This window comes from Corvus brachyrhynchos, unplaced genomic scaffold (assembly GCF_000691975.1).
Source record: "Corvus brachyrhynchos isolate BGI_N302 unplaced genomic scaffold, ASM69197v1 scaffold70, whole genome shotgun sequence".
NCBI lineage: Eukaryota > Metazoa > Chordata > Aves > Passeriformes > Corvidae > Corvus > Corvus brachyrhynchos.
The window spans coordinates 1,885,041-1,898,315 of NW_008236217.1; the positions used below are offsets into that span (position 1 = coordinate 1,885,041).

Consider the following 13,275-nt stretch of genomic DNA (forward strand, 5'->3'; position numbering starts at 1 on the left):
TGAGCTAGAAGTGCTTTCCAAGAGAAACAGACAAAATGGGCTTAGAAAAAGAACAACAAATTAATGACTCTCACCAATCTTGAGATAGGTAGCGGAAAACAAGAGACACTGATGTCAGGAGCAAAAATATGCATTGGTTTAAAAGGGCTGATACTTCACTCACAGTTCCAGAGAAGGAAAAATCCACCTACATTTTCTAGTGACCATCTAGCCTCAGTACAAAAGGTGTTGTTTGAACCATGAGACAATAGAAGTACTATAAGCACTGATCAAAAGTTCCCCAAACGTCTTGCTGTAATTGTTTGGGCATTCCCCCCCTCCACACTAAATGATGGGACTACAGTAGGCATCATGGCACTACATGCAGGGCAGTACATCTACTTTTACGGGGAATAAGCACCACTTTAAGTGATCTCCCAGCAATACTGACTAAAGAATTCAGAAGACTGACTCCCAACAGAACTCCCCTCCTTGGCCTCTACCAGAGAAGTGTCAAATCTCTCCATTTTTTATTTAGCTTTAAAGGTCAGTCCTCATTTAAGACTCAACAGCAGTCCCACTAAAACCATGGTAGATTTTGGGTAACTCTTTAGTCACTGAAAGAACTATTCTTTTGCAGCATATTTTTTTACAGCTTAAGAGATTTAACACTGAAACAGGAGGGCATCCAACACTTAGGCGCAGAGGGGTTTCTGTTCAAAAACCTATGGCACACAGCCCTGAAAAAGTTTACTTTGGTCCCAAGTCCTCCACATCTAAAAAGGTGTTTTGTCTGAGTAAAACGCCTGAAGTAATTAAGGGGTTAGTGTGTCTTTAGGGCACAACCTTATTTTGCAAAAAGCAGCCAGGAGCTGTACATTCTCAAGCGGAGACCCTAAGAGCAGTTCTCTTTTTCCCAAATACTGTCTTCTGATGAAGACAGCACTACCATCCAAATGGATTTGGGCTGAAGGGTAGTCCTAACAGGGCAGTCAGGGAATGAGCCCATGACATCCTTTAACATGGCATGCATCTCCTACCACCTGTGGAGGTGCAATGCTTGTACCAGATCCTTGTTCTGAGTACAGGAAAGAAAAAGGACATTCCATATATTCTCCCAGATGTTTGCAGAGCATGTGTGAAAATACCTGTCCCCATCTAGCCCTATACAACTCTGGGTGTCAGCTTTACAGAAATAAATCAACAAAATAATACTTGAAGATGCCTTTAAATAGTTTGCTCATTTTAACAGTCATTGAACTGAACACAAACAAGTTAAGAAACAACTGAATTTTTAACAACGTTCTTCAGCCAGAGATGACCATAAATTTTACAATGAACAGTGTGCACCTGGGAGGGAATTCTGTTTTCACAACATGCAAAGCTGATTAACTGGCAGCACTTTTGCTGAACACATCTGCACTCCTCACAGGGAAACACATTGTCTAATACTCTCAAACACTTATTTCACCATTAAGCATGTACAGAATTGAATAAGGAAAAAACCCAAACATAAGTATCAATAAACATAAGAGACTGTAATATGAATACAGACAAATGCAGTTTTAAGTTGATCATGACTTAACAAATTCAACATGAAAAACGCAAGATTTGATGAACTTCATGGATTTGAAGATTTATATATATATTATTTGTAAGGGGGTGTGGGACATGATTGTCATCAGAAAACTGAAAATGAATTCAAAATGCAGTCCTCTTATTGATTAGTGCCTGGGCCATGTAAGAGAGGGTAGACTTGGCTATTTTGTCCTCCCAAAATGGAATTCTGTAAATGTCACTCGTGACTACAGGAAGTTTACTTGAAATTCTGGATAACCCTTCTTATACTGCAACTGCAGACAGGGTTGCCGGGGGGTAGGAAGAGAGAGCACATCTGCTTATTCCCTCTACTTGCTGATTTGTCAGCACCCATGCTAAAACACACTTGGACACACCTAAGCTGGGTCACCAACAATAGTCCTACATAAACCAGACAGGACTCATATCATTTTTGACAGGGTTCTGTTCTGTTGCACCAGGCCTGTATTCCAGATACTGAATTGATCTCTAGGCAGAACAGTCCAAACACACTCAGAAAGACTACGATCTCAAACAGATTTTACAGTTAATTTTTTTCACGTGAGGTAACTTGGGTCAGAGTTGACCACTTAACTTCCAAACACCCATATTAGAACTGGATGTTAGCTACACATCTGTTCAATTTTTTTAATTCAGTGAACTGAATAAATTACAATCCTGTTATCTCATTTTCCCATTTTAGAGTATTACCAGCTTTACCCTGCTTTACCCTGAAGGCTCCAGTAAAGCCTCCAGGGGGTTAAAGCAGGAAGGACAGACTCTAAACCATCCACAAAATGTTGTAATGTTTTGCTGAAATAAAAGCTTTAGTGTTTACAGGACACAAAAGGTCTTCATTTTCTGCAGGATTCCACAGCTGCCAAGATGTCTTGCAAAATGCTGTTTCTGTTTTCCTTACTAACCTAGAGAAAGAGAAATTAAAATGATGTAATTTCATTAATAGCTTCTACACCAGTGTTTACTTCAAAAACAATCAAAGCAGAAATTCCAATGCACTTCTTTTTCAGTGCAGGAATGTTGAGTGTCAATCACCTGCCTTCTTCTGCTTCTGAGAACACAGTATACTAAACCCACAAAAGCTGCAATTGAATATTTAGTGATCTTTTTGATTTAATTACCCATGGTATTTTGCAGCATTATTCAAGGCTTGAGTAACTAACAAGAATCACTCAAAGAACCAGCATGCACTTTTGTCATTACTAAAAATCCTTTTCAACTACCAAATTTAACTTTCCTACTATAGAGTCCTTATGCCTTCATTACTTGAAAGAGTTGTATTTATTAAGATGACAGATCTAGTCAAAAACATCTGCAAAGAAAAAAAAGTTAAAACAGGCTTAGCAGCATAACTCTGTATTCTGAGAAACCTTATTGCTACAGGAGAGAAACACCTTGGAAAAGAAATAAGACTACTTGAGACAGCTGGGTGTTCTGCAGCACACTGAGACACGCCTTTGGCTGACCAATCCATGGGAATGCTGGGCTTTAAGTCCAGAATATGTGAAAATCCATGTAGTCCGGTGTCCTGTCTTTTGCTGGGTTCATCTGCATTCCAGTACGTACAGATGACTGTAAACTGCCAAACAAGTGCTGGTGCTTGCTAGTCAGCTCAGCTCCCAGGGGCACAGAGCTGGGGGGCTGCGTGTGTGTAAATTATCCCTTCCTGACAGACTGGGTCCTGATCCGGAGCCCTGTGACCCACAGTGCCATGCATTACTCACTCAAACAAAACCTGGGGAGATGACTGCAGCTGTAAAGGGGTAACAAGCAACTGTGAAGCATCAGCAAAAGCTTCATTTTAAAAAGTCTGAGAAATTTTCCCCACTGTTCAGATCCCTGCAGAGAGGGCAGGAAGAAATCAGACAAAGACACATGAGCCAAAAAAATAAGTAAGAGCATTCATACAAAGTCGTAGAAAAGCTGTTTGACAAGGAGACAACACCATGCACAGCATAAAACTCCCTACCAGCAAGGTTCCATAGCACTCCCTATATCTCCATTTAAGATGTGAGCACGAGAGTTTATATCTGTTCCAGTACTACAGTCAATAATGAACAGGAGAAAGTATTACTATTATTATTGTTGTTGTTGTTAAATAGGTGACAGTTCTATCTGAGGAATTTGGCCCTAGGAGCCTACCACTATTTACAGCCACACACATCCTATCCAAGTGCTGTAAACGAACACTGTAAAACCTACAGACAGTGGTCTCACTGAATTCAAGACAGCAGATCAACATAGGACTAATGAAAATGTGATATTGAAAAAAAAAAGGGGGGGGGGGGGGGGGGAAGAAAGATCTACCTGAAAATGTCACTGAGAACCAGTCCAAGCTTTATAAGATAAACACAAAACCCCACAAAAACAAAGCAAGACAACAAAGAATGCTCCTCAGTAAGGCTATTGGGACCCCAAGGTAAACAACACACAGCACAGATGAGCCAAACTCTAAATCTCGCAGCAAGTGTACTGATATCCTGACTTTCAAAGGACCTTCTGCACATTTAATAGCTCTTCCCACTCTCTCACAGCCAACAAAAACAATACTACATTTTATCTATCCTTTTTCCATACCTATATGCCAGAAGTCCAGTGAGAGCAGCAGAGAGAAAGTGCCAAGTGCTGGGAAATTTTCAAAACTGTTTTACAAAGGCTGCTTGATAGATATAAGTCTCCTCTTAAGATCTGGAGACATTCTGTGCAGGCAGCTTTCCCAGGGAGAACAAATCTCCCAGTATCTGCACTGAATGTACAAACAGATGGGTATGTTTTTAGAAAAGAGTTGAAAATAACTGTAGATGCTGCTTATATTAAGCATTTATGTAATTTGGAGGAAATTAGACTCCAAGCAGGCAACTACGGAGTACAAAAGCTTTCTTCCCCTAACTTAAAGATACCGTCAAGGAAACCACTCGTGTACAATCTGTTCAAATGGAACCTTTTTTCCTTCCTATCCATTTAACTATTTTCTTTCTTAATAGTCATATGCAACCACACTTCACTAGTGGGTTTCATGCAAGCAAAATGAATAGATGGGAAAATGGGAGAAAATTAGTATCTGCCAGCTGCTAAGGATAACCTGATCCTATTCATGCCACCATGTCTGCAAAACTACACAGACGCAGGCAGTGCAAAAAGAGCCTCTGTGGTTTAACTGGAAGGTTTAGCTCTCAGCAAAATGGAACTGGGCAACAAATGTGTTAAATATCAGAGCTCCTATCACTAAGCGCCCTAAACATATAAATTAAACATTTGGGACCAAATGCTTTTAGGGCATCTGGGCCCATTTACACAAACAAAATATGCTTTCAAGACAGAAGGGACTGTAAAACCCCAAACAGCTGCTCTCTCATCAGCACTGTCCTTGTGACATGAGGAGCAGGATGAAAAAACTGAGATGAGCTATCTGAATGCAGCCTAACGCCACATTAAGTGACAAAGCGGGCAGAATACTTTTGGAAGGTAGCCACCTACTTCTGTACACTTCCAGGCACCATACAAGTGAGTTAAGAAATTACTGACTGTGAGCTATTTGGACACTCCAGGTTTCCCCATGCCACAGCCCTTGAAGAACGCAGCTGGTGACCCAGTATTCACTTCAGCTACTAAAACCTCTGACTCCCCATGGGCAGGTTCTGTTCCTGCTCACGGACACATTTTAACCAGCTGGGAAAGAGCGTGTAGTATGTCACTGGAGCAAGAGAGACAGATGCTCTCCTGCACAAGACTTCAGCTTAGCAGGTCTGTGACACCTGGGAATGACTGCAGTCTGTCACACATCTCACATCCATGCTTTTGGTTAATGGATTCACCAGAGAGATCTATTTAATTAAAGAAACCCGCATGTCCTAATCTCAGCAGTGTGAACAGGATGGGTCATTGTTTTAGTAAAGATCTTTTAGCTAGAGAAAACACTGCTCCATTGAAATTTACAGAAAGACTTTTGCTAGCTGCAGTCAGTGCTTGAGAGAAAGACATATCAGCTGACTGATACAGCTGAAAACCCAGGGCTGAGTAGCCCATGCCCTCTGAGTATCACCTGATAAAAAGAGACAGTAGAAACCTCAAAAGGTTTTCTAGCCCCGTTTGCTCTTCTGGGAGGACCAAACGCACGCACCACTGTCCTGCCATGAGTGCAGCCTAAGCACCGAATGACTGCTACTTTCAGCAAGGCTTCTCCAACCCCTCTTCCCCAGTCCTACCGGTGTAAAGCAATTCATACAAAATTTACATTTATGTGCATCTCTGTGAACAGCCTGACTATGAACACACATCAGCTTGGTAGTGGAAAAACCTGGAGGTTTATCTCTGAAAGGAATGGAGGGAGTTGGATGCTTATACAAGGAAAGGAATAATCTCTTGTCTTTGCTCCTACAGTTGCTTTAGCATATAATTAAATCAGCATTTAATATAAAAACAGAAATTGAAGATGATGATGGGACCCTCAATTAAAGGAAAGCTGAGGAACTTTGAAAACTGCAGTTTTTAAAGTCAGCTTTGAATAGGAAACAACATAAATCAAAGGAGTGAGAGGTGCCTTTAGTTTCTTTTTGTGAAGCATCAAGGACACTTACTCATGTTAAGGAAACCTCACACATGCACTCCTAGGAACAGGCTATGCTTTGCTGTGGTAAGTTTATGAGAACCACCCTGATCAGAAATGTACTTTGAGGCCCTAATATTCTGAAAATTATGTACATAAAAGTAACATAATGAATTCCAAAACTGGTTCAATGACTCCAGAGAAAGTACACTCCATTTACAACTGTCTTTCTTCTATAAATCATTCCTATCATTCCTGAAAACTCTACTGCTGCCTTTTTTCCTTTTTTTTTTTCTTGAACACAACTACTGGCATAATTTCTGCAAGCCAGTCTGGAAAAAAACAAAAAAGCTTAAAAATCTGACTGTACTTTAAAAGATTTAACTCTTAGAAATAATGAATACCTATACAGCAATAATACTACAGCAAAGAAACCTTTTAAAACAACTACAGCATTACTTCTGCAGCCCCTCACAAGCAAAACCAGCTGTGTGAGACTGCTACAATAAGTGCCAAATGGGATTTTTTTAATAAGGTGAACACCTGCCCATTAAGAATAAAATGGAAAAAAACTAAAAAACTTATTTCATGCAAGCTGCCCACAGCTATCAATTGGCAGTAACAGTTTTTAAACCAAGCCAAATATAAACCAGTAACCTAGAACAGAAGGCTCTTTAAGGATATTAAATATTACTCACATTGAACACTTTAACATCTTTCCTACTTCTTATTTCTTCAACAAGATCCAGTGGCTTTCCCTTAGGTATTGGAATAGTTCCAAGCACCACAGTCCCTGAGCCAGCCAGCGTTTGACGAACAGCTTGAATAAAAGCCTGGCTGAAGAGTTCCATTTTACCAATCTCATCTATGACACAAATTCTTTTCTCTGTATCACCACCATGGTTTACCTGTGGAAAAGTGCATCAAGGGACTGTAAACAGCAAAACTTCGAAGAAGCAACAGAACAAGAACAAGCAAATTTCTATGCTGACAGAAGAAATACCTCCAAAAGAAATAAATTCAACTGTAATACTGGGGAAAGTGGGAAGCCAAAGATACTGCTGGTAAATGACAGACTTATAAATCTACAATTTCTCTTTTAGGACAGATTTTTAGTAGGATGGAAACAGTATAAATACCAACTGCAATAGGAAATATCCATGATACCAGATTTCCTTTAAAGCGGAATTCTCATCATGGTCCCATATGAGCTACTTGACAATTAAGAACTGCACTTTGCCTACGAGCAGCTCTCAATCATTCTGAGGGTCAGCAATTTTTTAAAACTTTACTCTTCTCACTGAATTATGCATTTAGTGATTACATTTAATTATGTAATCAGTAGTCACACAAAACAGGTATCTAAAAAAAGACGACTTCCATTAAATCTATATTTGGAAGTTTCTCCTCTTGTAGTTTGCAATGATGGAGCATTTCACTCAGAGCTACTGGCTTTCTTCAAAGTTGTCTGGATAACAACCAAGCCATTTGCAAACCTCTCTCACATTAGATATATATTGAGATATACCTTACTTTATAGTCCTAGCCACTGGATAGTAGGAGAGACACAGTTAACCACATTTGTGGTTTGTTTGCTTTTTCATGAAGTATTGTGCCAAACAGTGCCGTGCTGCAGGCTGTTAGAGCTGCAGGGAAGTCCAGGAGAAGAAAAGGGTGACTGCTACTGAGGAAAAGGAAGCTCACAAAGCAGAGGAACTCTTCAACTGCACTGCCTACCCTATTTTGGTAAAAGTGACTGAGAACGGTACTCCATTATTTATAGAAGTGAGGAGAAAATCAACTCAATTCAAAACCATTACAGATCCATGAATACATACCAATACAAGCCATATTATACAAAAACTAAAAAAATAAAAAAGAAAAATTGAAATATCTTCCCTTGTGAAGGCAAAGTATTTGCTTCTGGGAAAGTGAAAGAACTGCATAACATGCATGCTAAAATCCTTTCAAGCTAAGTCCCTACTGAGTAGCTGTTTTATCTAAAATCCTTTCATAGATCAGTGAGCCAAAAAGCCAATACTAGTCACTAGGTCACATATTGAGGAAGAGAGTATTTTGCTTTGAAAAAAACCTGAAAAAACTCAGTCCTGCCTGATAAAGTTTGCAGAACCAGAGAGATTTTCCACTGCAGGATCTATTCCATTCTCAGTGGAGTGAACAAAGCCTTAAGAGCTGAATCTGTCCTCAAGTCTAAATGGGCACGTGCCCATTCTGTGCTGCTCTCTCATCAAACTAGAACATACCTATGACTCTCCTGCCCTCACTCTTCATTTGTCTCTCCTTGTTTCAGTTCTCTGATCTTCCCCCCTCTCCTCTTCCATTTTGGGCCATCTTCATGTGCGACCACATTCCCACAAAACTGATAAGCAGCACATGCACTGTGCGACTCTGCTGACCCCAGTTCTTCACTTTCTTGTAGTTGCAGAAAGCTGTGTAAGTATGGAAAAAATTCAACACTCCTAGCACTTTTCTAGGAAGATCTCTCCTGGATTTCATCTTAATTCAGTGGTAAATGGATTCCAAGTACAGCACTGGCCTCATGAAGTATTTTTTATTAAACTATCTTTCTATTTACTAACATCATAAATATGGTTACAGTGAAATTTAACATATAAAAGTTGTCCCATTTTATTATTATTTTCTTTCTCCCTTGCCCAACATCCTTGCTTCCCTACTCTCAGACTTCAATGCTCTTTGACAAAAACAAGAATCAGATTCTTGATCTTATTTTTGCTCCTTGCACCTCTTTGGTTTTTTTTGTTCTAAGTTCACCAAAAAAATCCCTTCTTCCTTGTCCCCTTGAGCTTTGGCAGTGTAGAAAAATCACAACAGGATTTTTTTAGTAGTGCAGTTCAGCAGCTGCTGCACACTGTTTGTGGCATGTTATTGCCAAAATAAGATCTGTTTTTATTTAATTTTGGAGAGGGGAAAGGTTGGAGTGAGAGAGAGGAAGGAGAAGAAAAAAGGTAGTGACAGAATATTAGCGAAAGGATAGGAAAAAGATTGTGTGGAAAGTCTTATCACAGCCAGAGCACTCCTTGTGCAGCAGGCTAAATCCCAAATAATCAGGCTGCTCTTATCCATCTGCAGGTATTTATACAGTGGTATTCTACCCACTGGATTCAAGAAACAAATGCTTCTACTGTAAGAAGATGGGAATCAGAAGACGACGGGGAAAAAGAAAGAAGAGCAGCAGCAAAAGTACTTTTTTTGGACCCACTGATTCCATCCAGTTTTCCATGGTAAGCCACTAGTGTGTTTTGTTTGCTTTCCAGTGTGAGACAGTGGCATAGAAAGAAGCTTCCTTCCTGCTGCCTCCTCAGGCCAAGGAGGTCCTGCTTACATGACTGCAATCTCTCCAATACCACAATAACGATAAGAGAACAAGCCAGATTTGCCCCCCCAGCTTCCTAACCCTGAAGTCAATCAGAACCAGCAATACCCAAGAAACAGGCTATTAATTAATATCAAAATCTAGCTCTGTAGAAGGGCCTTCCAATAACACTGATTATCATAAAGCATACATTTATCAGCAGCTTTCATAGAATACTCACATTTCTCAGCATAGGTAGAACCAACTGCTCAAATGAAACAAGGTCTACAACATATTGTCCAACCCGGTATTCACGTCTTGAAGCAGAAGAATCAGAACTGGGGCTGAAAAAGAGATACACAATTCCTTCTAAGTACTGAGTTTAGTGAGAATTCACTGCAGTCATTTCAAGTGAATTTAAAAGAAGTTATCCAAATAAATCAAACCCCCTTAACTCTTCTTTAAAAGGAAGGCAAAGAAATTCTAAACCATGCAGTAAGTCATACTGCAGATAGCTTGCTGTCAGATAATAAATATACCATATGCATCCTTCACAACTAGGCAAGCTCAAATTTCAACAGTGTATGGAAGGACAATTGCACTTAAAAGTCAGCAGGCATATTTACACTGAAATCAAAACTCATGCCTGCAGTTCAGATCTTTGAATTTTGTAATGTGACACTACAGACAGCATCACAGCAGTATCATCTCAGCATGGGCTGCAAAACCTTGGAAAAATACTCAGTTTGCATGTGCTGTACCACACTGTGCTAGGTGAACCTCCATTATTAGCAGAATGCAAATTATTTCATCACATCAACTCTGTGTGATTGAGGTGCTAAAGTCACACTGGACATAGACTAAGTTTTGCACTAAGTATGAAAATCTAAGTCTAGTGAATCAGGAGAGAATGAGAGGCACTCTGCACTTCAGAGGCCCTCCTCTGGGGCTCTGAAACCCTTTTTTTCTTAAAATTCACAGGCAAGTTTTGTGGACCAGTCAAATGTTCTTTAAAACAATGCTATATGCAATTTCATTTTCCACTTCTGTCTCCATAAATCAGCTAGTGGAAACACAAAAATCTTCCTCCCTGCCCACAATAAGCTACTTAACTGTATCCCAAAGGGACTTGGTCTCACAGCAAAAGGCTCAGCAGTACTTCCTCTTTATCTGGTGTAAAATAGCCAGTAAGGGAGAACACCCCTGCCTAGCACATTTTCAATATTTCACTGTGCAACAGAGACACTGCCTACATATACAATATAGGTATCAGCCAGGACACAAAAACCAAGCAAGAACTTGACCATGAAAGCCATGTGTGCTGGAAATCACCTTAAGAAAGAGCATTTAACATGCCAAAGGACTGGAGCAGACGCATAAAACAATAAGCTGCTTATAGTTATTAAAACTTCAGTACCTGACTCTAGATAAAGGTCCTCGGTTTCCAGACAGAGTGACAACATCAAATCCTGTTCTCCTGCCACCTTCTCTAACTTCCTGTGTGTAAAATCCATCAATGGGAACACCTGAGGATTTTAGAGCTTGAGTGACTTTCTGGATCAAAGTAGTCTTTCCAACCCCTAAAAATAAAGAAGGGAAAAAAAGAACACAGCATTAATCTTCTGCACTAAAAGCCCATTTTTTAAATGCCACAGTAATGATTCAGTTCAGTGGGAACATTGATTACTTTTGAAGTTTGCAAATTACTTTTTCTAAATGGTAGGAAAGAACAGAAGCATCTTTTGAAGTTCATCCTGTACTGACACTGTAAAGTTTTATTAGTCTTTAAGAAGTCACAACAGAGTGGTACAAATATCCCAAGCTACCCATGAATTTGTTAGCTTAGATGATGCATGAGCAGGCCTCAAAGCTTACTACAAGGCAGGTACATATGTGATACAAAACCAATATCCAAGCTTGCTGGAAGACTGACTGATGAATCTCCCTTTCTACCACTGATATTCACTACTTTTAAGAACAGAGCTAACTTCACCCCCTTTTTAGATCAAAAGGTCAAAGCTGACTGCTATTACCAGATGCCTAACTGGCACAAAGGACAAGCTACTTCCACTGACGTCCTAGAAATCAGAAGCACTCAACCAAGTCATAGTCCCAACAACAGAAAAATGTTTCTTCTGGTAACTGAATCAAGAGACATTTTGACTAGTTACAGAGAAAAGCTTCTTTACTGTGAAGCCAATGAAGCCATGAAACAGGCTGCCCAGAGAGGCTGTGCAGTCTTCACATACTTTAAGGTTTTCAAGACATGACTGGGTAAAGCCTTAGGCAACCTGGTCTGGCCTCGCAGCTGATACTCCTTTAAACCTCTTCAAGTCCCTTTTTCCATGAATTATCTTCTGACCCTATAATTCATTTTCTTACCCTAACACAGGTCCTTAAAACTCTCGCCACAAGGAGATATCCTTGCACAGTCTGACGTACCTTTTACAATGTGAACATGGACAATGTTCCACACAGCCTTACAGTTTTTCTCCTTTGTCATTGTACAAGTACATCCCTCAACAATCTCCTTTTAAACTCACCTTTATTGCCTCTCATGAAATTTAGTGCCACCACTTCTTTTTTAATCACTGCTCTAAAAACTTCAGATGATAGAAAATAATCCTGCAAAATAAACCTTCACATTCCTGGAGATGAGGAGCACAGACCAAATGTGAGATGCCTAAAGATGCCAACAGAAATCATCTCAACATGAACACACCAAATTTCTACTTTAGACTTTAAGCAGATATAGGAACTGCTTTCCTAACAGTCAATACCAATGACAAAATACTCTGTGGCTTCAAAGGCAACTAGTCAAACCCTTCAGCAAACTTTTCAAATTTGAAGAAGAGAGCTTCCTGGCAGTTGAACAACAAAAAAATGACAAATGTGGCACCCTCAGTATCTAACATCTTTTCAAGGCCTTGTCTCTTGTAAGTGAATTTATACTAATTTTACTAAGTGGATTTGCTATCTCTAATTTGTTTAGATTCATTCAGTAAACTGCCAAACAAAGCTAGAGTGATACAAACTAAGTTTAAGAAAGCTTGAAGTTACACACTTAGCTAAACAAAACAGTACATTCAATTTCAGATAAATGAAGAGAGAGAAGACCTAAGCAGCCCTAACCTCTCCATCTCCTGAAAGGCTGCCTTTATTCAAGTGGACGGAAAGTCAGTGTGAAGTGGGTGGAATGTATTCCTATCTCAGCCTAGCAGCAGCATTTAAAACTAATTCCAGTCAAGACAGGCACCTGCAAGAGCTTCACAAAAAGAAGAACTCGGCCCACTGCTTTACTCCCACACCACAAAGGAAAGCTCTGCAATCATAATAACTGGTTAATTTCTTTATCAACCATAGAGTTTGACCCTCATACTATGTCCCACTCAGCCTCCGCAATAATCAGATTCTCTTACCATGACACATTACTCCCCTGCTCCTATCAAGGCCTGCCCATCTGGGACACCAATTATTACCTACACCTGCACTTCACTGAGGCGGGGAAGTGCTAAATCACTACAATTAAGTTACAGCAAGGATGAGCTCTCGGAAATTATTAATCGCTGCAGTTTATACTGAAGCAAGATTATACTGAAGCAGTTTATACTGAAGTTGTCCAGGAGGTGGTTTTTTTTCCCCCAACACTGAACTCCAGGGCAGAAGCCTGGGACAAAGCAGCAGCGCCTGGAAAAGTACGTGCCTTGGAAGACTGGATGGAGACGTAAAGTGGCATTTCATTAGGAAAAAAATAATTAGTGCAACAGCTCTGACCTCGACACGGGGGAGGGGGGGAGCTCCGGGCCTGCAGCCGCGGAAC

General features: G+C 40.1%; 1 protein-coding gene across 1 annotated transcript; it reads right to left on the reverse strand.

The window, feature by feature from the left end:
- Positions 1-1,190: 1,190 nt before the first annotated feature.
- Positions 1,191-13,275, reverse strand: NTPCR (nucleoside-triphosphatase, cancer-related; the record flags this gene model as incomplete). The annotated part of the gene is made up of 5 exons (XM_017744821.1): positions 1,191-2,480; positions 6,820-7,029; positions 9,697-9,799; positions 10,873-11,035; positions 13,230-13,275. Coding segments are annotated over 5 exons (591 nt in total), but the record flags the coding sequence as incomplete, so codon positions are not given.